The sequence below is a fragment of the Musca domestica genome, unplaced genomic scaffold (genome assembly GCF_030504385.1).
Source record: "Musca domestica strain aabys unplaced genomic scaffold, Musca_domestica.polishedcontigs.V.1.1 34, whole genome shotgun sequence".
In the NCBI taxonomy this organism is placed as follows: Eukaryota; Metazoa; Arthropoda; class Insecta; order Diptera; family Muscidae; genus Musca; species Musca domestica.
In genome coordinates, this window is record NW_026712313.1 from 4,412,736 (window position 1) to 4,438,530 (window position 25,795).

Consider the following 25,795-nt stretch of genomic DNA (forward strand, 5'->3'; position numbering starts at 1 on the left):
CTCAGAAATATCTTTGCCAAATTTTATCGAGATCGGTTTAGATTTGGATATAGCTCCCATATATATCTTTATCGGATTTCACATTAATTTTGCACCAAATTGGCAATACAAGTCCGAATTTAAAAGATACAAATGCTTCGGCATATTTAGCCTTTTGAACTTTTAATTTTATATATTTTTTATAATCATAGCGTATATGATTGAATTCTGCCATAAAAACTTTTAATTGTTATGTGGAGCTCTACTAAATTAGCAAAGTGGTGTAGGGTATCAAAAAGTCGCCCCCCCAACATTAGGACTTTCTTTACTGGTTTTTCTTCGGAAATCTTCTCGTTTGAAAATGGATGAATTATTGATTCCATATCCTTTTATATCCCCGTTGAAAGGTTTATGGCAATTGTAATGCAGGCTATTTGATACACTTCAGCTAATGGCTTGTTCTAAATGCAAAAAGCAACAACAAGAACGGCATTTATGATTAGTTGCTTGAGTGGATGAACAAATGGACTGAAAATAAATACAAATATTTATATTTAACCCTAAGGTAATGGAAAGAATGAATAAAAATAGAAACAGCCGTAATGAAAACAGAAGACATGAGAGGAAATTGGATAGATGGACAAATTTGCAAATGGGTCATTTGGATTTATTGACATCAAAGGGACAACTGCTTATAAATCACTTAAAATATTGAAACAACATTTCAATATCCAGCTTTTTCCTTAGAACGAGATTTTTTCAATTTTTGTTTTTTTATGAATTTTCTCAAATCATTAATTTCTAATTTATTTTCTCATTTAACAAGAAATTTCTAAAAATAATTATATTTGTTTTTCTTTCTCAATTTCTCGTTATCCACAATTCTAACTTGTCCAAGCAAACCAATTTTATGGTTAAGTGGTTTCAAATCTAATGATTAGCGTTGACATTATTTCTCGCTTTCCCCCAGAGAGAATGGAAGAATGGAGACACTTTTCTTCAAGTTGTCTGGCTGTAACACTCAGTTGGCCTCGGGGGTTAAGTGGAAATGTGGTTGAAAAAACAAAGACCAAACAAAACAAAGCGACAAAAGATAGGCGACATCATTAGCGAGTCAGTCGACAGGAAAGAGGTTCAACTGAAGTGTTAACCTCCACTTGAGGGAAATGTTAAAACGCTTGAGAGGGCAAACAGAGAAGTGACAAAGTAATTAAAGGCTGAGGTGGGTGAGACAACAGGCAATGAAGCACATGGATGAATAAATATTAGCTCAACAAAAATGAAGGAATGTTTCAAAAAAAAAAAAAAAAGATTCGCTCTCATTGGGTGCTTTAAAAATATTTGTCCAAAATTCAAAGCTTATAGATCTGAAGGGAATCGTAAAAAATATTCTTGTAGTTCATTAAGTACTTCAAAAAAGATCAAATTTGAGACTTATCCTCTGGAAGTCCTTCAACAATATGCTTAAAATGCCAGTCCTAGAACATCTGTAAAATTACAACGATGGTCACTCTAAAAATCCTTTAAATCCTTTTCCTAAAAAATCATTTTTGGTCTAAAAGTCCTTAAAAATGCGGAAATCCACGTTTTTGCTCTGAAAGTCCTAGAAATAAATACACGATGGTCCCTCTGAAAGTCCTTCCAATAAATCCTCGATGTTCCCTCTGAAAGTCCTTCAAATAAATCCACGATGGTACCTCTGAAATTCCTTCAAATAAATCCACGATAGTACCTCTAAAAGTTCTTCAAATTAATCCACGATGGTCCTTCTGAAAGTTCTTGATATAAATCCACGATGGTCCCTCTGAAAGTCCTTCATATAAATCCATGATGATCCCTCTGAAAGTCCTTCAAATAAGTCCACGGTGGTCCCTCTGAAAGTCTTTGATATAAATCCACGATGGTACCTCTGAAAGTCCTTGATATAAATCCACGATGATCCCTCCCAAAGTCCTTGAAATAAATACACGGTGGTCCCTCTGAAAGTCCTTCATATAAATCCACGATGGTCCCTCTGAAAGTCCGTCATGTAAATCACGATGGTCAGCCTGAAAGTCCCTCAAATAAATCCACGATGGCCCCTCTGAAAGTTCTTCAAATACGCTCTTAGCTCCAAAAGTCCTTTAAACATATTTTAAAAAATCCACGCTCTTAGCTCCTTAAGTCCTTGAAAAATATTTTTAAAAATCCACGCTCTTATTTCCTAAAGTCCTTGAAAAATATTTTTAAAAATCCACGCTTGTGTGTCTTGAAGTCCTTGAAAAATATTTTTAAAAATCAACACTTGTGTGTCTTGAGTTTCTTGAAAAATATTCCTTAAAAAATTCACGCTTGTGTGTCTTGAAGTCCTTGAAAAAATATTCTTTAAAAAATCCACGCTTGTGTGTCTTGAAGTCCTTGAAAAAATATTCTTTAAAAAATCCACGCTTGTGTGTCTTGAAGTCCTTGAAAAAATATTCTTTGAAAAATCCACGCTTGTGTGTCTTGAAGTCCTTGAAAGAATATTCTTTGAAACATATTTTGAAATATCCACGCTCTTAGCTCCTTTAAGTCCTTGAAAAATATTTTTAAAAATCCACGCTCTTAGCTCCTTAGGTCCTTGAAAATTATTTTTAAAAATCCACGCTCTTAGCTCCTTAGGTCCTTGAAAATTATTTTTTGAAAATTATTTTTAAAAATTTACGCTCTTAGCTCCTTAGGTCCTTGAAAAATATTTTTAAAAATCCACGCTCTTAGCTCCTTAGGTCCTTGAAAATTATTTTTAAAAATCCACGCTCTTAGCTCCTTAGGTCCTTGAAAATTATTTTTTGAAAATTATTTTTAAAAATCTACGCTCTTAGCTCCTTAGGTCCTTGAAAATTATTTTTTGAAAATTATTTTTAAAAATCTACGCTCTTAGCTCCTTAGGTCCTTGAAAAATATTTTTAAAAATCCACGCTCTAAGAAGCTAACTTGAAACTTGAAACTCTTAACACCTAATGGTCTTAATTTTTTGTTTTAATCCACGCTCTTAGCTCTTAAAGTCCTTGAAATATGTTTTTAAAATCCACGCTTGTGTGTCTTGAAGTCCTTGAAAAAAATTCTTTGAACAATCCACGCTCTTAACTCCTTAAGTCCTTGAAAAAAATTCTTTGAACAATCCACGCTCTTAACTCCTTAAGTCCTTGAAAAAAATTCTTTGAACAATCCACGCTCTTAACTCCTTAAGTCCTTGAAAAATATTTTTAAAATCCACGCTTGTGTGTCTTGAAGTCCTTGAAAAAATTTTTTGAACAATCCACGCTCTTAACTTCTTAAGTCCTTGAAAAAATTCTTTGAACAATCCACGCTCTTAACTTCTTAAGTCCTTGAAAAATATTTTTAAAATCCACGCTCTTAACTTCTTAAGTCCTTGAAAAATATTTTTAAAATCCACGCTTGTGTGTCTTGAAGTCCTTGAAAAAAATTCTTTGAACAATCCACGCTTGTGTGTCTTGAAGTCCTTGAAAAATATTTTTAAAAATCCACGCTTGTGTGTCTTGAAGTCCTTGAAAAAATATTTTTAAAAATCCACGTGTGTCTTGAAGTCCTTGAAAAAATATTTTTAAAAATCCACGTGTGTCTTGAAGTCCTTAAAAAAATATTTTTAAAAATCCACGTGTGTCTTGAATTCCTTGAAAAAATATTCTTTAAAAAACCCACGCTTGTGTGTCTTGAAGTCCTTGAAAAAATATTCTTTAAAAAATCCACGCTTGTGTGTCTTGAAGTCCTTGAAAAAATATTCTTTGAAAAATCCACGCTTGTGTGTCTTGAAGTCCTTGAAAAAATATTCTTTGAAAAATCCACGCTTGTGTGTCTTGAATTCCTTGAAAAAATATCTAAAAAATTCTCTAAAATAATTCATAATAAAATCGACGATTATAGCTTTAATATTTTTTAAGAAATCTGCAAGTCAAGCATTAAAAGCCCAACAAGCTGTGAAGATTGGGAAGTTTCAATTTGCCATCATTTGCTACTGAGGAAATCAAAATGCGGTTTCGATTGTCTTGGCCGCAACGCTGGATGGCAAAATGAAATAAAAACCACAGACGTCCTAACTAGGCAAATGTGATTTGTAAATAATAAAGTTATGCTGCCATTTGCAGAAAAACTTACAACAATAAAAACAACAACAACAACACTATTAGAGTTATCGGTAGCAACAGCAACAAAGAAAATGTAATTAACCACAACAGCGAAAACAAAAAAAAAAACGAAGAGATTGAAGAAAAAAGAAGTGAATGAATAATGCCATTGATCGAAGCTACTATCCGCGGAGCGAAAGATTCCAGAGAGGTGGAAACAAAAAACCAACACAGAATTTACCATCAATCAACCTCTAAGATTCGCATACATTTTATGGAGCGTAGATTTTCTTTTTGTTGTTTTTTTTTTTTGAATGGAGAAAAAAATGGAAAGGTTTTTCTAATTCCGTAGTTTGGTGAGAGAAAACGCCCATGGCAGGGGGAACAGTGGTTTCAAAATTAATAAAAAAATATATATTTAATTTTTAATTTTAATGTGGATTTTTAAAAAAATATTTTTCCATGCCAAAATGGCTTTGGTATTAAAATTAAAGGTGGATTAGTGCCAAAATCATGGTATTTTTAAAGCATACTTTTAGGGGTCCAGCAGAGTCACAATCGAGAATTTTCTAAAGAATACTTTAATGGGGTCCAGCAGAGCCACAATCGTCAATTTTTTTAAGGTTACTTGAAGAGCAATCAAAGCTTTAAAACTTGGGTTTTTAGAGAAAAAATTTCGAGGAGGTTTTGAAGGATGTATTCAGAAGACTATCAAGGCCACAATCGTAATTTTTTTAAAGACTATTTTTAGAGGACCATCCGTGCTATAATCGCCGATTTTTTATGAATATGTTAAGAGAACCAAATAAGCTTTTTAAAGAATATTTTTAAAGAACCTACCTACAAGGCTATAATCGACATATTTTTTAAAGAACATTAAAGAGGACTAACAGGGCTTCAATTGAGGATTTTTGGAAGAATAATTTTAGAGGACCCTTTGGGTAAAAATCAAGGATTTTTTTAAAGAATATTTGAGAGCACCAACAGGGCTATAATCCAGGATTAATTGAGGAATATTTTTACAGGACAGCAGGGCTTCAATCGTGGATTTTTTAAAAAAATTTTTTGGAGGGCCAAAAGTGTTATAATCAGGAAATTTTTCTAAGAATATTTTTGAGGATCAACGGGCCAATAATCGAGGATTTGTTAAAGAATATTTTACATATGTCCTCAGGGCTATCGAGGATATTTTTTGAGAATATTTTTAAGAACCAACAGGGTTTTAATTGCGTATTTTGATTAATTTTTTATTTTAGAGGACCTATAGGGCTACAATCGAGAATTTTTCAAAGAATCTTTCTATAGCCTAGTTGGGCTATAATCGAAGATTTTTTAAAGGATATTTTAGAGGACCAACTGGACTACAATACAAAATTTCTTTAAAATTATTTTAAGAGGACCCACTGGGCTATAATCGTGGATTTTTTAGACAATATTTTTAAGGACCAAGAGGGCTCTAATCATGTATTTTATTTTTTAAATATTTTTAGAGGACTATCGGGGCTAATATTGGGGATTTTTTAAAGAAAATTTTTAGATTGCCATCAGGTCTATAATTCATGATTTTTAGAGAATATTTTAGAGGACCAAAATCCGCAATTATGGCACTAATTGCGGATTTTTAAAGAATATTTTTAGAGGACCAACGATGCTCTAATGAAATATTTTTTGAGGAATAAGGGGACTACGATCGAGAATTTTCCCAACTGGGCTATAATTTTCTAAAGGATATTTTTAGAGGACCAACTGAACTACAATAGAAAATGTCTTTAAAATTATTTTAAGAGGACCAGCTGGGTTATCGTGGATTTTTTAGACAATATTTTTAAGGCTCAACAGGGCTTTAATCATGTCTTTTATTTTTTAAGTATTTTTAGACGATTTTTTAAACAATATTTTAAGAGGGCCAACAGGGCCATAATCGCGGATTTTTTTAAAGAATATTTTAGAGGACCAACGATGCTCTAATCAAATATTTTTTGAGGAATAAGGGGACTACAATCGAGAATTTTCTTAGAAAAATATTTTAGAGGACCAACGAGCCATACGAGGATTTTGTAAAGAATATTTTTAAAGGCCTAACGAGGCTCTAATTAAATATATTTTAAAGAATATTTTTAGAGAACTAAATACAACCGGGATTTTTTTTAGAAATGTGTTAAGAGAACCATTACGACTTCAATCATGAATTTTTTAAAGAATATTTTTAGAGGACAAAAAGAGCTATAGACGGGATGTTTTAAAGAATATTTTTAGATGACCAACTGGGTTATAATCGAGGATTTTATAAGAATATTTTAGAGCACTAACGAGGCTATTTTTTAAGGACTTCCAGACCTCTAAGTGTGGATTTGTTTTATAATAAATTTTCAAGGACTTCCAGACCTCCAAATGTGGATTTGTTTTAGAATAAATTTTCAGGGACTTCCTGACCTCCAAACGTGGATTTGTTTTATAATATTTTTTCAAGGACTTCCAGACCTCCAGATGTGGATTTGATTTAGAATACATTTTCACGGACTACCAGACCTCCAAATGTGGATTTGATTTAGAATTAATTTTCACGGACTTCCAGACCTCCAAATGTGGATTTGTTTTAGAATAAATTTTCAAGGACTTCCTGACCTCCAAACATGCATTTGTTTAGAATAATTTTTAAGGACTTCCAGACCTCCAGATGTGGATTTGATTTAGAATACATTTTCACGGACTACCAGACCTCCAAATGTGGATTTGATTTAGAATTAATTTTCACGGACTTCCAGACCTCCAAACGTGGATTTGTTTTAGAATAAATTTTCAAGGACTTCCTGACCTCCAAACATGAATTTTTTAGAATTTGTTAAACTATACACAATTAAATCGGAACATGCCCACAGTGAGCTGCCGAACCCGAACTGGTTCGGTAAGTTGGTTTGGATCGGGTTATCAGCCTCTTCCACTGTGCGGAAATGTTGTTTCTTATTTTTTCCCCCCTACTTCATTATGATAAATGTGCGTCAAGAGAGGTTAGCTTGTGGTACACGCAGACTCACACCCTTTCTCTAACCCAAAACACCAACAACAACACCTAGAAGAAACCCAAAACAAAAACCACAGATAAACTTCACACCAAAGCGAGAAAAAGATGGAAATAAATTGCAAATCTTCGCAGCCACTTCCAACCCACAGACAAATCTCAGCCCAGAGAAAAGCTCTGCTTTTGAGATAAAACATAAATATTACTACCTTCCAGTTATTCACCGTTTAACCTTTCTTCTGTTACAGTCTCTGAATCAAAACGGCATTCATACATCATCGGCGGTAACGACACCAACGTCAACTCCATCATCATCTGCAGTATCATCTCAAGCCCCAACTCATACACGTCCATTGACATTGGCCACAACAGCGGGTTCAACAACGAATATATCGAGTGGTAGTACTGTCGCAGTAGGAGGAGGAGGTGGAATACCAGTGAAAACCCCAAGATCTCCAAGGCCCCCATCAAACCCTGGAGCCATCAACGCCCAGCATCATTCACATCATCATCAAGACACACAGACTCCCAACGCGGTTGGCAGCAAACTAACGCCCAGCAGCGGCCTAAAACCAACACCCAAGACACCGCCCGTCACCCCCGATTCGCCCACAACCTATTTAGATGATGATTTAGATTCCTTGTATTCCTATACCACAACATCGGGTCGTTCAACCATGTCCTGTGAACATCCCTATGTGGCCAGGTAAGAGAAGCATTACTTTTTTGTTTTTATTTTTTAATAATTTCCTCTCTTCCCCTCCCCCCAGAAATGGCACAACATTTAGTGGTCGTAAAATGAAATATGTGGTTCATTGTTCCAATTATGCGGGCCAAGTGGGTGCCGACTACCTAACACCCACCCAACGGGCCCAGCGCCAAATACGTCGCCTCAAGGAACTCTTGTGTGCCGCTCGCCAGGATTTGGAACAAAAAGATTCCGAGCTGTTACGTTTGACACGCGAAGTTGTGGAGTTGAGACTCTTCAAGGCATCGCTCTCTTCACCCGATGAGCGTTCCGCCTCCAGCGATGCGGTAACAGTACGCGAAGCAGAACTCAAGACATCTCAAGATGTCTCACCCATTGTCGATATGGTCGATGATGGCCAAAAACAACATTCCTCACCATCACGTCACATGCATGGCCACACGCATCACCAACCAATGGGCCATGCCGCCTCGGCCTCGCCAACCATTATGACACATGCGTCACAAAGTTCCACATCCTCGCATCATCATCATCACCATCATCATCATGACATGCAAAGCTCTTTTGCCGATTCGGGACATTTTGAGGATATGACCTCATCATCGGTCCACTCCAAAGATTCCTCCTATGCACCCTCATCCCATGGCAGTCATCTGCATCATCATGAGGGAGCCTGTGGCGGTGGTGTTGCCGGGGAACATCATCATGGTGAACCATCCACATCCACCATTGAACAGTACGAACTGCAGCGTCAGGAATTGATACGACTCTATGAACAGCGTATCGAAGATTTAATTCGCAGCCAAGATGCTGCCGCAGCCGAAGTGAAACGTTCGAATAATGATCGCATCGAAGCGCTGCTCCAAAAACTAGCCGAGTGCAACACTCGCTATGCCGACATTGTTCCCGATTACGAACATGCCAAGGAGCGCATCCGTGAATTGGAGAAACAATTGGAAGATCTGCAGCGTAAGCTGGCCGAACACGAAGAGAAGCAGAAGCAAATGTATTTGCACATGTACCAGAAGGGTCAGGAAGCCGAGCGTATTGCTCGTGCTGATCAGGTGAGTAACACTGGGCAACAAAAAAGTCTAACGAGAACGAATGAGGGGTAAAAATATAAGATGACACTGTACAACAAAAAAAAAATTACGGAAAAAAATCAGCAGATTTTAAAGGTAGAGCTAAAAAAAGACACGTGCATCGGCGTTTTGAAAATTTACACCCAAAGTAATCTTAATAGAGGGGATAATTTCGCCCCTCTTCCACACTTTTGGACATATTCGGATTAAGATTACTCGGAATCCGTGCATTTTACATATATAGTGTCTTCGCCAATATTGTAGATAAAAATACGAAGAATATTCTTGTAGACAATAAGTCAGTAAATGGATCTGTTTGGTACTTTTTCAAAGAAATCCACGTTGAAAAATATTCTTTAAAAAATCCCCGTTGATAGGTTAGGAGGTCCTTGAAAAATATTCTTTAAAAAATTCCCGTTGATAGGTCAAAAGGTCCTTGAAAAATATTCTTTAAAAAATCCACGTTGATAGGTTAGGAGGTCCTTGAAAAATATTCTTTAAATATCCACGTTGATAGGTCAGAAGTCCCTTGAAAAAATTCTTTAAAAAATCCACATTGATAGGTCAGAAGATGCTTGAACAAATTTCTTTAAATATCCACGTTAAATTCACTTTGAAAATTTTTGCTCAAAAACTACACGTTTATAGGTGAGAAAGTCCTTGAAAAAAATTGTTTTAAATGCACGTTTATAGGTCAAGAGGTCTTTGGAAAAAAATCGTTTAAAAATCCACGTTGATAGGTCAAAAGGTCCTTGAACAATATTCTTGAAAAAAACAGGTTGATAAGTCAGGAGGTCCTTGAAAAATATTATTTAAAAATCCTCGTTGATAGGTTAGGAGGTCATTGTAAAATATTCTTTAAAAGATCCACGTTGATAGATCGGAAGGTCCTTGAAAAATATTCCTTAAAAATCCACGTTGATGGGTCAGAAGCTCCTTCAAAAATATTATTCAATAAAACCCACGATGATAGGTAGAAGGTCCTTAAAAAATATTCTTAAAAAAATTCACGTTAATAGGTCAGAAGGTCCTTGAAAAATATTTTTTAAAAAATCCAAGGTGATAGGTCAGAAGGTCCTTGAAAAATATTCTTTAAAAAAATCCACGTTGATAGGTCAGAAGGTCCTTGAAAAGTATTCTTTAAAAAATCCACGTTGATGGGACTAAAAGTTCCTTGAAAAATGTTAATTAAAAATTCACGTTTATAGGTCAGAAGGTCCTTGAAATATATTCTTTAAAATATCCATATTGATGGGTTAGAAGGTCCTTCAAAAATATTCTCTAAAAATCCACATTGATAAGTCAGAAAGTCCTTGAAAATATTATTTAAAATATCTACGATGATAGTTCAGAAGGTCCTTGAAAAATTGAAAAAAAAAAATCCACGTTGATATGCCAGGAGATCCTTGAAAAATATTCTTTAAAAAATCCACGTTGATAGGTCAGAAGGCCCTTGGAAAACGTTCTTTAAAAAGTCTACGTTGAAGAAGGTCCTTGAAAATATTCTTTAAAAAATCCTCGTAAATAGGTCAGAAGATCCTTGAAAAATATTCTTAAAAGGATCCACGTTGATAGGTTAGGAGGTCCTTGAAAAATATTCTATAAAAAATCCACGTTGATAGGTTAGGAGGTCCTTGAAAAATATTCTATAAAAAATCCACGTTTATGGATCAGAAGGTCCTTGAAAAATATTCTTAAAAAATCACGTTGATAGGTCAGAAGATCCCTGAAAAAATATTCTTTAAAAAAACCACATTCTTAGGTCAGAAGGTCCTTGAAAAATATTCTTTAAAAAATCCACGCTGATAGATCAGAATGTCCTTTAAAAATAGTCTCTAAAAAATCCACGTTGATAGGTAAGAAGGTCCTTGAAAAATATTCTTTGAAAAATCCACATTCATAGGTTAGAAGTCCCTTGAAAAATCTTCTTTAAAAATCCACTTTGATAGGTCAGAAGGTCCTTGCAAAATATTCTTTAAAAATCCACATTCTTAGGTCAGAAGGTCCTTAAAAAATATTCTTTAAAAAATCCACATTGATATATCAGAAAGTTCTTGAAAATATTATTTGAAAAGTCTGCGATGATAGGCCAGAAGGTCCTTGAAAAAAATGTATTCTGTATTCAATGAAAAACAAATGTATTCTGGGAGTATCAACAGTTGGAGTGATACACTGTCCGGCCCAGCTAAAGATGACCAATAAATCCCTTGTCCCTCTTTTCGTTTCGTTTCTTTCCTTTCCCTTTCTCTCTTTAATCATTCTAATAACATTATTCTTCATCTCTCTCTTCCAGGCCTTAGAATTGGCACATCGAGCACCACAAAATAAAGTGTCCATCAACGAGCTGCTGCACCAGCTGCAATCCACCCAGGACGAATTGGAGAACATACGTGTAAGATTTTTCAAAATCTTTATCATATTCTTTTCGATATTATTTTGCATATTGCATTTTGTTTGCGTTGTGTCTTGAGGAAAAACAAGAAAAAAAACCAAAACAAAAACGAAAATCAAACACGAAACATAACCACATATATCATAGATAATAACCATTAAAAAAGTCATTTAAAGAAAGAACGAAAAAAAACGAAATCAAGAAGAGAATGAATGGAGATCTCGTTTAATCACAGCCACTCTAAATCACTCTTTCACCTATTTTCATAAACTGTCTCTTAGTTGTCTGTCTAACAGTGTTTGTTGATCTCACTCTCTCTGTCTTTCTCTCTCAAACTACCATTCATTCATAAGAGAAATTTGTTATTGTCTTCATTATTTTTGCTCTAGAAATTTTCTCTCTCATTTACTCTCTCTTGTTGATCTCTTAATGTTGATCTCATTGTATTTGTCTGGCTTCTTACATTTGAGTTTTGGAGATATATTTTTTTGACATTAAAATGTAGTTGTTTGTCCTTTTTGTTACAAAATTACACTGTCTTTGCACCAACATTCTTTCGATTATTTTCCAAGTGTCACAGTGACTATTTTCTTCTTCAACTTCTTCTTCCGTTACAAATTCGAATTTGAATATAGCAAATATAAATACATTTTAAATTACATTTTAATTTGCTTTTCGAGAACAAAATGTAAAAACATTGGCAAAAGCAAAATTTAATAATGTTTATTTAATAATTTTTAATATATTTAATTTTTTTTAAATAAATTTTGTAATAAAATTGGATTTTTATATTTTATTTTAGTTCGAAAGAGAAGAGAAAATTTAGATGATTTAAATATTATGTTCATACCCTACACCATTACGTTGGCTTCTATAAAGGAAGAATTTTAAAATCCATGATTATAGGTTATAGAGTCCTTAAAAAATAGTCTTCAAAAGTCTGGTCCTAATAGTTCCCCTAAAATTTTTGTTAAAAACTCTTCCTTGAAAGCTCTGATGGTCCTTGAAAATATACTTTAAGAATTCCTTGTTGATAGGCCTGAAATATTCTTCGAAAAATCCAGATTAAGGCCCTTGACAAATATTTTTTTCAAAAGATCCACATTGATAGGCCTGAAGGTCCTTGGCAAAATAGTCGCTAAAAATCCACGTTGATAGGCTTCATAGAAATATTCTTTGAAAAATCCACCTTAATAGTTGTTAAGCTTGAAAGTCCTTAAGAAATATCTTTTAAAAAATCCACGTTGTTAAGCTTGAAAGTCCTTAAGAAATATCTTTTAAAAAATCCACGTTGTTAAGCTTGAAAGTCCTTAAGAAATATCTTTTAAAAATTCCACGTTAGTAGCCTTGAGAGTCCTTGAAAAATATTCTCTAAAAAAGGTCTGAATGTCCTTAAAAATTTCTTTAAGAAATCCACATTAAAAGCCTTGAGAGTCATTGAAAATATTCTATTAAAAATCCACGTTTGCAGGTCCTTGAAGATGTCTCTTTAACAAATCTAAGTTTATTGGTCTGCAGGTCTTTAAAAATTTTCTTTAAGAAATCCACGTTAATACCCTTGAGAGTCCTTGAAAAATATTCTCTGAAAGGTCCTAATGGTCTTCGAAAAAGTTTCTTCAAGAAATCCACGTTAATACCCTTGAGAGTCCTTGAAAATATTCTCTAAAAGGTACTAATGGTCCTTGAAAAAGTTTCTTTAAAAATCCACATTTATTGGTCTGCAGGTCCTTGAAAAAGTTTCTTTAAAAAATCCAAGTTTATTGGTCCGTAGGTCCTTGAAAAGTATTCTCTAAAAGGTCCTAATGGTCCTTGAAAAATATTCTTCAAAAAATCCATGTTTATTGGTCCGTAGGTCCTTGAAAAATATTCTTCAAAAAATCTATGTTTATTGGTCCGTAGGTCCTTGAAAAATATTCTTCAAAAAATCCATGTTTATTGGTCCGTAGGTCCTTGAAAAGTATTCTCTAAAAGGTCCTAATGGTCCTTGAAAATGTTTCTTTAAAAAATCCACGTTTATTGGTCCGCAGGTCCTTGAAAAATATTCTTCAAAAAATCCATGTTTATTGGTCCGCAGGTCCTTGAAAAATATTCATTAAAAAATCCACGTTTATTGGTCCGTAGGTCCTTGAAAAAGTTTCCTTAAAAATCCACGTTTATTGGTCCGCAGATCCTTGAAAATGTTTCTTTAAAAAATCCACGTTTATTGGTCGGCAGATCCTTGAAAAAGTTTTTCTAAAAAATCCACGTTTATTGGTCCTTGGAATGTTTCCTTGAAAACGTTTCCTTAAAAAATCCACGTTTATTGGTCCAGGTCCTTGACAATGTTTCTTTAAAAAATCCACGTTTATTGGTCCTCAGGTCCTTGAAAACGTTTCCTTAAAAAATCCACGTCCAGGTCCTTGACAATGTTTATTGGTCCTCAGGTCCTTGAAATGTTTCCTTGAAAACGTTTCCTTAAAAAATCCACGTCCAGGTCCTTGACAATGTTTCTTTAAAAAATCCACGTTTATTGGTCCTCAGGTCCTTGAAAAAGTTTCTTTAAAAAATCCACGTTTATTGGTCCGCAGGTCCTTGAAATGTTTCTTTAAAAAATCCACGTTTATTGGTCCGCAGGTCCTTGGAAAATATTCTTTAAAAAATCCACGTTGGTAGCCTTAAAAGTCCTTGAAAAAGATTATAGGTCCTTGAAAAAGTTTCTTTAAAAAATCCATGTTGTTAGCCCTAAAGGTCCTTGCAAAAGTTTCTTTAAAAAATCCACGATGGTAGCCCTAAAGGTCCTTGAAAAGGTTTCTTTAAAAAATCCACGTTGGTAGCCTTAAAAGTCCTTGAAAAAGATTATAGGTCCTTGAAAAAGTTTCTTTAAAAAATCCATGTTGTTAGCCCTAAAGGTCCTTGCAAAAGTTTCTTTAAAAAATCCACGATGGTAGCCCTAAAGGTCCTTGAAAAGGTTTCTTTAAAAAATCCACGTTGATAGCCCTAAAGGTTCTTGAACAGGTTTCTTTAAAGAATCCTCGTTGGTAGCCCTAAAAGTCCTTGAAAAAGTTTCCTTAAAAAATCCATGTTTAGAGCTTTGAAGGTCCTTGCAAAAGTTTCTTTAAAAAATCCACGTTTAAAGTATTGAAGGTTCTTGAAAAATATTTTTTAAAAATCCACGTTTGTTGGTCTGTAGGTTTCTGTAAAAAAATTATTTAAAAATCCACGTTTATAGATCTGAAGGTCCTTGAAAATATTTTTTTTAAAAAAACCCCATTGATTATGGGGTCCTTAAAATATTCTAAAAAATACTAATTTAAATTTATTTGATCTGTAATGGTGTAGGGTACCTTATGGTCGGCCATGACGACCATATTCCCCTTTTTATTTTATGTTTTTTTTAATATTTTCTTCAAAATTCAAATATTTCTTCTTTTGTTTGTTTTGAAAAGCATTAGTAGTTGTTGGAGGGCAATTTCTTTCAAAACCTAACCCAGCAAACACATCTAAAGTAGTGTTCTTTTTTCTATAAAATTAACAAACAATAAATAAATTTAGGAGGGCATGGTTTGAGTTTTTTGTTGGTTCGATGCAATGTTAATTAACATATGTATTTTCGAAATTAATATTTGTAGACACTTTTTCCATACAACTTCTGTTTTGCATGTCCATTTAAAAAACGTAGTTAGCCTCTTTTCCTTTTTAACACAAATATCCTGATTGACCACTCGCCCCGTCAAAAACTCAATTTTTAATTTTGCTGCTCTCTATAAAAAAAGCCTTTTAAATCCTTGTTTCCAAATTTCTTTTTATTTTTTGTTAATGTGCCAACTTTTGATTTTTTCACAATGATTAAAAAATAATAAGAAAAAAATTGAAAAAGTTTTTAAAAATATGTATACCTTCCAAAAACAACAACAACAAATTACAATCCCCCCAACTATTATTTATAGGCAGCAGAATGTAGAAATGAATGCGGCAGTAATCATGCTCTCCTTACTGCAAAAGAGGCTATTTCTTTATGGGTTCTCGGCGCGCGTAAGGTTTGTAAACGATTTTCAAATATTAGTTTTGAACACACAATTTATTTTTTGAGTTTTTCAAAATTTTTTGATTTTTTTTTGGGTTTGAGTATTATTTTTTTAAATATTATTTTTTTTAATATTATAATATTATTTTTCATTTAAAATCAAAACCAGTTCACTAATTTCATATTGGGTTTTTTTTAAAGTGCGGATTTTTTTTCACACTCATTTTTTGTTGGTGGTTCCCCAGGAGCTCCATGGTGTATTTCTGTATTTGGTTGTACGCGGTGTTGTGATGTCATATAATTTTTTGGTTTCCATTATTTTCATTTCATTTTTTTCTCTCTGTCTAACATCATTAATATTCATATTTTTGTTGTAAATTTTCATCTAACGTCGTTCATTGTAACCATAACCTAACCTAAAAATGTCATTGATGTGGAATGAAGGGAAGTCATTTGCATTAAAAACAATTCACTTTTTAAGGATGTGATAGGTCAAATATTATTAAATATTCTATCATTTATAAAAAACAATTGAGGGATTCAAATATTTATATAAAAAAAATTTGAAGGTCGATACAAAATGTTTTGAAAAATAAGAAAAAATATATCGATAATTTTACCGACATACATATACCCTCAAAATATGACCGATTTCATACATCTAAGAAGTTCACGATTTTCTGTCCAAGAAATTCAGGAATATCGCAATGTTCTAGAGCTGTTAAAAATTAATCCAAAAAAATACCTATTTTTTAACCAAAATTGAAACCCCTTGCAAAATCCACGATTTAGTCGGGATCTCTGAAATATTTATTTCAAATCCCCAACAAAGATTTAAAATAAAAAAATATACTGCCTTTGGCCTACAAGGCTCTGTAAACTTATTTAACATAATATTTTAAAAAATCGATTTTAAAATTCAATTTTAAAACTTTTTTTTTGAACAAAATTTCGTAAAAAACCGGCCAGACAACTATTGGAAAAGAAATCTAAAAAAGTAAAAAAGCTGTAAGTTCGGCTGGAATAAGTTCGGCTGGAATAATAATGTAGTTAAAATCATCAAAAATACCGAATATAGAGAGGTACCGTTATATGGGGGGTATACGAAGACGTGAACCTACGCAGACAATTTTCGGTCACGGGCTGTAGTACCTATTGGGAACTTCAAATATCAAATTTGAAACATTTCCGGTGAATAATGTCGCAAAAATCATCAAAATACCGAATATCGGGAGGTGGCGTTATATGGGGGCTATACAAAGGTGTGGACCAGCATGGACAATTTTTTGTCATAGTCTGTGGTATTCATCACGAACTTCAGATACTAAATTTGAAACAATTCCGGTGAATAATGTCGCTAATATCATCAACATACCGAATATCGGGAGGTACTGTTATGTAAGCGCTATACCTGCACAGACAATTTTCTGTCATGTACTGTAGTATCCATTACGAACTTCAAATACCAAATTTAAAACAATTTCGGTGAATAATGTCTTTCCAATCATCACAATTCCGAATATCGAGAGGTGCCGTTATATGGGAGCTATACGAAAGCGTGTCCCATTTTCAATACAAAAAGTCCTGCAGACATAATATACATTTGAGTAAAATTTTATCAACCTACTTCATTTTTTTTCGGAATTTAGAGTGATTTCCACAGACGGACAGACCGATGGCAGACAGATGGACAGACAGATGTCGTTAAATCGACTTAAAATTTTTAAGCTGATTATAAATATATATACTTTATGGGGTCTACGACGAATATTTAGGTATATAACACATTAAATGACAAAGTTAATATACCCTCCTTTTCAAGGTGGAGGGTATAACTAGTAAAAAAATATCCCGAAAGTATGGTCTGGTCAAATGTCAAAATTGGATGGCAATTCTTCAAAGTCAACATTTCAGCCAATCAGAAGCAGGCAACCCATGGTACTATTTTTTATTTGGCCTCTAAGTTTTACTAGGTTTTCGGGTACGAGAACGGGCCTTAAGTAAAAAATTGTAAAACTAGTACAGTAAAGCATGCATACAGTTCAGGACCGGGCAGAGAGTCTCAATTTTATGTTCTCCCAATTTGATAACTCTCTGATTCTTTTTTGAAGTTATCGAAAAAAATCGGTAAAATAAAAATACTAATAATTTCGATAAATAGCTATTTTTTTCTGGTAGGTCGGCGACCAAAAAAGTAGTCGTTGATTCCAAGCGATATCAAAAGTAACGTGAACTTTAATTAAGACTTTTTATTTACAATTTTTGGTTTCAATTTTACCGATATTTATCGGTAACTCAAAAATCTGTTAGAGGGAATGGCTGTATGGAGAGAATTACACTCTTCGCAGGCATACGTACCTGCATTTGCATGCCCCTGTAGTTAACGACATTTATCGATAACAATTTTATAACAGCAATTTTTCAATTAAGACCTACCGATAGTTAACAATGTTATCAACTTTATGATTTTTTTACCTGAACTTCATTTGAAATTTACCGATTTTTGTCGGTAATGACACAAAAATAGAATATCCCAGTACGGATTTATTTATTGTTCATAATTAATATTTAGAATATCATATTCTTAAACATTCACATTTCAACATAAGTATTGAAATGTTTTAGATTTGTTAACGAACATTATTTTTTAACTCAACGACATCGAACTGGGCGGCATACTGGTTTATGCCACTTTTGATTTGACGAATTTAAACGATTCACGATTTAAAAATGGACAGCAAGCAGTCCATACAACTTCAAACAAGTTTTACGTGTAGTTTTTACAATTATTTATAGACTTTTTAAGTTGGATGGTATATTGCGAGATTTTATTTGGAATTTTTCCACTAAAGAGTAGAATGTAATTTCCCAAATTCTGATGCAAAGAAAAAAAGTGTAGCAAATAATTATTGAAAGCCATGATTTTTGAATAACCTCATTGAAATATTCTCATAGCTCTGCTTACGTTTTTAACCTGTAGTGCAATTTTGCAACTCTTTCGGTAGTAGCCGACCAGGATCGGGAAATTTCATAAAAATGTTTAATTAAAGTTGACAGCATTGTTTCTATCGGTAGGTTTTAGTAATTACTACTTATCGAAAAAATTCGTTAATTATCGAAATTGGAAAATTGGTATTGTCGATAATTGTCGGTAATTCTGTCTTTCACCAGTTAGAGAATAGGACAACTAAAGTGGAAACTGATATTATGATGTTTCATATTTGAAATATATCGTGGCCTGCGATTGCTTTATGTGTGATTCATGATTTTTTATAATCTTTTTCTAGGATTGGTAACTGTGGGAAAAAGGGCACCGATATAGATATAAAGATAGATATAAAGACTCATCTCTCGTTTTGTTAACGTTATTATTTTTCAAAAAAATCTTGACTCCATAAAGCGTCCTTTTATTCTTCAACTAATTCTGCTAACATTTTAGACGTGGAAGGTACCAACATTATTTGGCAACTTTTTTTATTTTTTATTTACTTTTAATATTTCAATAAAACCAGGAGTTCAAATTGACTTTGATTGTGACACAAATCGACTGTTTGTAATTGACTTTCCATTTTTATACTCTCAGCCGTTTGGCCAGAGAGGGTATATATCATTTGATACGACCAAATAACGGTTTTATTTCGCAAAAGGTCAAAATTTTGAATAACTCTCACAAAATTCGAAATAAGTGTACGATTCTCTTCAAAATTCACACATTCCCTACCTTGAATAACCAAAACAATTTTAAAAACCGAAATATGCATCCGGTTCTCTTCCTATTTCCCACATCCCATTATTTCTACTAACACAAGATATCCTGTGAAGATGGGATATATCCGTCTACTCCTTTTGGTATCTCCCCCACAAAGGGTCAAAATTTTGAATATCCACGAAGCACGAAATGAACATCCGATTTCATCCAGACTTGGTATGAAATCGACTTTCCATCAACACAAAATCTGTTATAACCATTTCGAACCATTTCTTCTGGTACCTCCCCCACATAGGGTTCAAGAGTTTGAAAAACTAAGCGCTCAAAGAAAGCGAAAACAGCATCCAACTCTCTTCAAATTTCACACATACAAACATTTTTGCTCACACATACAAACATTATCTGTTATAACTTGCGAAACATTTCTCTCAACCAGAAACCTGAGATGAATATGGAATTTATGATTCCGCACAAAATTAGATATAAATGTTACATTTTCTTTTCATTTTGCCCCTACCAATATTTTTATCTGCATTAGATGAAGTAGGAAAATGGATTACTTCGGTCGACTACATGTGGCACCTCGCACACACTTTTAAAATTTTCTAAAAAAAAAAGAAGTAGTCGACATACTCCGAACCTACCACATCGCAATACTTATATCATATTTAGTTTGGTCCAATACGACATGGACAATATTGGCCCAATCCTTCGGCCCCTATTCCATAGAGAGTCAACAATTTGAATAATCATAAATAAATCAAATAAATAATCGAACATTTGGTTGAGGGTATACATCTGTCGGCTGAAACTGATACTTTTTAATTTGTTGTAATTTGGTTTCTTTAATTTTTGATCGGTGGCATTTGTCCAACATTTAGGCCCTATGAAGTGTCGATAGGTATTCAAAACAATTTACACAAACGTTGTGGTCCATTTTACCAGGCAAATATCACTCCATGGTTATCCAAAATGCTGCTACTTAGTCTTCAACTCTTACTCCAAGATAACTTTCACGCCGATTGGTCTATTATAGAGCAAATGCAAAATCCGGAATTTTTCTGCCTTCGTCCCTTTTAACTCTTTAATGCTCTGACTCTAATCCCTAACCCCAACTCCATGCATTTGAGGATCGGAATATAATTGCTACATGTAGCGTGATTACAGCTCATCGAGATATAACGATCCATATGTAACCTCTCTGGTCTTAGACCAATATTTTGCGGTGTTACAAATTTTTGGACCCACCAAATAATTGCTACCTGTAGCAGGGATTAATTGCTACCAGTAGCAGCTCGGCGAAATATAACGATCCATATAAAACATCTTTGATCCAAGACCAATATTTTGCGGTGTTACAATTTTTTTGGTCCCACCAAAATTATTATATATCCAATGCATAGGGTTTCAGGGTATAGAAACCAGAAAATTCAAACAAAGCGAAGCGATTTATCGAAACTTTGCATGGACTTTATACAATTTCAGGTCATCCAACAATAAATTCCTTTTAGCTTTTTATAGAAATTCCGATACTCCTGGACAATATATCCGTTTACTGGTTTTAATAAATATTTCCCGGAGATTTTATATAATTTTGGAATTCCCAATAGAAAATGAAATATTTAAATGTATGTGTGTGTTTTTTTAATATATTAGCAATGGTTTGATGGAATTGAGGGCAATAATTTTCATTTAAAAAATAGGAAATAAAAAAACTATGATCTATACTTATTTTTATCTTGAGTTTTCAGTGAATATATATTTTTGTAATAATAAAAAAACCTTCTTTCCAATAAGTTTCCTCTTGTTCTGTACCATAAATATATATTTTTCTTCTTTCTCCTTCTACCGTTTTTTTTTTTTCAAAAAAATAATAAAATTAAATAATAATAATTTTTAAAAATTTTCTTCTTTGAAGTTCGATTACAAATATTGTTGTGTAAATGTTCTATGAGTCTCGTAAGAAAATTTATTAATTGTGTATAAATAAATACATATATATAATCCAAAAAATATATATATAGTAAAAATTGTCTTACACAACCAGAGATGTGAAAGGTATGTAAAAAATACAAAAAAACAAATATAGAGAACAAAAAAAAAAAGATACACACAACAGACATGAAGTTACAGAACATAAAACAGTTACAAGAAAATAAATACATTTTGTATTATTTTTAGGAGTTTTTTTTAATAAAAAATATATAAAAACATTTTGAAATGTGTAATAAATATTTCGTTTAAGTAAAACTCGATTCAAATGTAAAGAAATCTCAACACCTTAGATGTTATAATTTTTATTTTTTAATTTAGCATGTTTCATTAAAAAAAAAATATAAAAATATATATATTATTTAAGAAAACTTATAAAATATTTATATATATACAACAGACTCATCCATATATCTATATAGATGATATATTATATTTATATATACGTATATATATATTTTTGAAAATCATGATAAAATTAATAAATGTTGGAAAAATGTAGGTTACATCTGGTTGGTTTCATTCTAACATCCATTAATTTCATTTTTTGTTAATTTTTTTTATTAACTTTTTACAGCAGCAAAACATGAAATAACATTTAAACACTCTCTTGGGTTTTGTTTGTCATAATGCCATTCCAAAAAAAAAAATATATATTTTATGGTTTACTATTTTTTATACCCTCAGCCATATGACTATAGAGTGTATATATCATTTGATACGGCTAAAACGTGTCTCATCGAAAATGTTTTAGACCCTAGGTCTCTTAGGACCAAATCCGTTTCAGCACATTTGGAGTCCATCTAGCGATGTCCATCCATCCGTCTGTCTGACTGGTAGGTGCGCACGATAACTCTCGAAGGAAGTATCCGATTTGGTCGAAACTTGGTACATCGTAATATTTTTATCAAACTTAGATCGAATTCGGAGATGGACAGTATTGGTCCACTCCTTCTGGTACCACCCCCACAAACAGTCAACATTTTCAAAAAAATATTTTCTGCACAGAAAGAGAAAGGATGATCTGATTTTGTTCCAACTTTGCAAATCCTAATATTTGCGGCAATGCTGGGCCTGGTGCGAAAATGGACAATATCGGTCCGCTCCATCGAGTACATCCCCCACAAAGGGGCAACATTTTTTATTATTATAACTCATATAAAATCCTCCTATAAAATATGATGTAAGAGTCCGATTGTTTTCAAATTACATACAATACAATATTTGTATTAACCCAAGATCTGGTGCAAAGGTGGAATATATCCGGCCACTCTTTGTGATACCTCCCCCACAAAAGGTCGAAATTTTCAAACAAAAATATTTTACTGCACAGAAAGAGACAGGGTAATCCGATTTTGTTCCAACTTTGCAAATCCTAATAATTTCGTCACTGCTACTTTAGGTGTGAAAATGGACAATATCGGCCCACTCCATCGAGTACCTCCCCCACAAAGGGTAAACATTTTGAATAATTATAACTCCTATAAAATGTGATGTAACAGTCCGATTGTCGTCAAATTTCACATATCACAATATTTTTATTAGCCCAAAGTGTGGTGTGAAGATGGAATATATCGGTCCACTCCTTCTGGTACCTCCCCTACAAAGGTCAAAATTTTGAATATCCACGAAGCTCATTAAAACGGGAAATTAACGTCCGATTCCATTCAGACTTGGCATATCTGAATATTTCCATCAACACAAGATCTGTGATAAAGATGGTAGGGATCGGTCCACTCCTTCTGGTACCTCCCCCACAAAGGGTCAAAATTTTGAATAACCAAAGCGATCATAAAATTCGAAATAAGCATCCGGTTATCTTCATATTTCACACATCACAATATTTTTATTAGCCCAAGGTGGGGTGTAAAGATGGTATATATCGGTCCACTCCTTCTGGTACCTTCCCCACAAAGGGTCAAAATTTTGAATATCCATGAAGCTCCTAAAACGCGAAATTAACATCCGTTTCGCTTCAGACTTGGTACATCTCAATACTTCCATCAACCTACGACCTGTTATAAAAATGGTAAAGATCGGACCATTGCTTCTGGTACCTCTCCCACAAAGGGTCAAATTTTTGAATAACCGAAACGATCATAAAATCCGAAATTAGCATCCGGTTATCTTCGAATTTCACGCATCCCATTATTTCAAGTAACACAAGAAGTGCTTTGAAGATGAGATATATTGGTCCACTCCTTCTGGTACCTTCCCCACAAAGGGTCAAAATTTTGAGTATCCATGAAGCTCATTAAAATGCGAAATTAATATCCGATCCCATTCAGACTTGGTACATCTTAATATTTACATCAACACAACATCTGTTATAGAAATGTTAGAGTTCGAACAATTTCTTCTGGTACCTCCCCCACAAAGGTTAAAAATTTTGAATAACCAAAACGATCATAAAATCCGAAATAAGCATCTCGTTCTCTTCTTATTTCACACATCTAAAATTTTTTGATGATACAAGATCTGTTATGAAAATGGTAGAGATCGGACCACTCCTTCTGGTACCTCCCCATGAAGGGTCTACATTTGGAATATCCATGAAGCTCCTAGAACGCAAAATTGACATCCGAATCTATTCAGACTTTACACATCTCAATATTTCTATCAACACAAGATCTATTATAAAGATGGTAGAGATCGGACCATTCCCTCTGGTACCTCCACCACAAAGGGTCAACATTTTAAATAACCAAAACGATTATAAAATCCGAAATAAGTATCTAATTCTCTTCCTATTTCACACATCCCATTATTTCAACTAACGCAAGAAGTGCTGTGAAGATGGGATATATCGGTCCACTCCTTATGGTACCTCCCTCCACAAAGGGTAAACAATTTGAATAATCATAACAGAACTCAAATATATATTTAAATAATCGAACATTGGCTGAGGGTAATAGAGCTGTCGGCAAAACCGACTGACACATTTTTAATGTTTTATATTTAACACCTACCATAATCAAATCCGTTCCATGACATCCATCCACATTAAAATGTACATAACCTAATTTCATTTGTTTTATTGTTAACTTATCACAGAAATAATGTTGGGTATATTATTTTATTTTTGGTTTCATAAGTTATTTAATGTTTTCATTTTTTTGTAACTATCAATTATGTAATCCCATCCCTGGAAAGAGTTATTAAATAAAACCATTTCAAAAATTGTTTACCAATTGCTGAAATTCACATATAAATTGTACCTCTCCTTACTTTTTTCTCTTCTCTTCCATCTCTCTCTCCGTTTCTCCCGCTCTCTTTTTCTTTGTGTAATGTAATCTCTTTATTTTTGAAAACTTCCCCTCTCCATGGATCTCCAAAATAGACCATTTATCGCCGTTTATTGGAAGCTCAAAAGAATCGCACCCATGTGGATCCCGAGGTGACGCTACAGTTCCTCAAAAGTGCCGTCTACTATTTCCTGACGGACAAGGAGAATTCACAGGGCCATTTGCAGGCCATTGAATCCATATTGGAGTTCAGCGAAGCCGAGAAACAGGTCATCAACAAGGCCCGGTCAACGAAATAGAAACAAATTGCTAATAAAAACAACAACAAAAAGGGAATCTTAAAAAATAAAGAAATAAAAACAAAAGTAGTTAAAAATTTAAATACAATGAGGCTTCAAGTAAACAAAAGAAAACAACCTTTGGCCCCCCAATTTTATATAGTTAATGTTATATGAACAAAATATATAAATATTAAAGAAACTACCCATTATTATTATTCAACACCACCACCATTAAATAACCAGTTAAAGTTTTTCAAAACCGAAATTTCTTGTTATTTGAAAAAAATTCAAATCTCCAATTGGTTGTATTTTTTTTTTAAATTTTTTGTCACATTTTTTTTTTTTTTTTTTGAATTCCCAGCAATTTTATTTTATTTTTCGTTGATTTCCCACTATTAGCCCTCTTAAGTAAGCAGAGTTTATGTTTATTGTTTAGAATAATTTTCATTTCTATTATTATATATTATATATATTTTACAATTTTAATTTTATTATTTTTTTATGTGAAACAAAAAAAAAATATTTTTAAATTAGAATTGTTACGAATTTTATCTCTGTGTGTCCTTTATTTTGTGTGTGTTTTATGTTATTTAATAAAAATTAATAAATATTCATTATTAATATTATAAATTTCAAATGGTGTTTTAAATTAAATTATCAGAATGATTTTTTTTTAATTTGAAGAAAATATAAATATATCTGAAATATTAAAAATAATTTAAAATTAGATATCGTGGAAAAAATTATTTCCAGATAAAGATGATAGTCTGAACATGGTATAAGAATGAAAATACAAATCCTTTTCAGATGAAAAAATGATAGTTTGAACATGGTATAAGAATGAAAGTACAACAAATTTAGATATCATGGAAAATTCCTTTTCAGATTAACTGATGGTCTGAACATGGTATAAGAATAAAATTAAAATCATTTTCAGATAAAAATGATAGTCTAAATAAGGTATTAGAATGAAAGTACAACAAATTTAGATATCATGGAAAAAAACCTTTTCAGATACAAATTATAGTCTGAACATGGTATATGAATGAAAATACAAATCCTTTTCAGATGAAAAAATGATAGTCTGAACATGGTATAAAAATGAAAGTACAACAATTTAAAACAACTGCCACTTGCATCGGCACAGCTGCTGAGACAATGAACTGTCAAACCAATTTTGAAAGAAAAATTATTCATATTTATTAAAAAAATTTCAAAAATGCATTTGATAACAACCTTCGATTGGCGTCGTATAGGAAAACATATACAAATCTACTTATT

General features: G+C 32.9%; 1 protein-coding gene across 4 annotated transcripts in view; it reads left to right on the forward strand.

The window, feature by feature from the left end:
- The window catches only part of LOC101895780 (protein quick-to-court), a 95,181-nt gene extending 70,037 nt beyond the window's left edge, over nt 1–25,144 (forward strand). For 3 of the 4 annotated variants that reach the window (XM_020036795.2, XM_011294292.3, XM_005183676.4), the window contains exons 3-7: nt 7,350–7,807; nt 7,872–8,874; nt 11,186–11,284; nt 15,211–15,300; nt 24,329–25,144. In XM_020036795.2, the coding sequence (XP_019892354.2) occupies nt 7,350–7,807; nt 7,872–8,874; nt 11,186–11,284; nt 15,211–15,300; nt 24,329–24,532 (1,854 nt within the window). In that variant the 3' untranslated portion in view covers nt 24,533–25,144. The remainder of the gene's footprint in view (nt 1–7,349; nt 7,808–7,871; nt 8,875–11,185; nt 11,285–15,210; nt 15,301–24,328) is intronic. The other variant, XM_005183677.4, reaches the window with a different exon arrangement.
- Nucleotides 25,145–25,795: the final 651 nt, after the last annotated feature.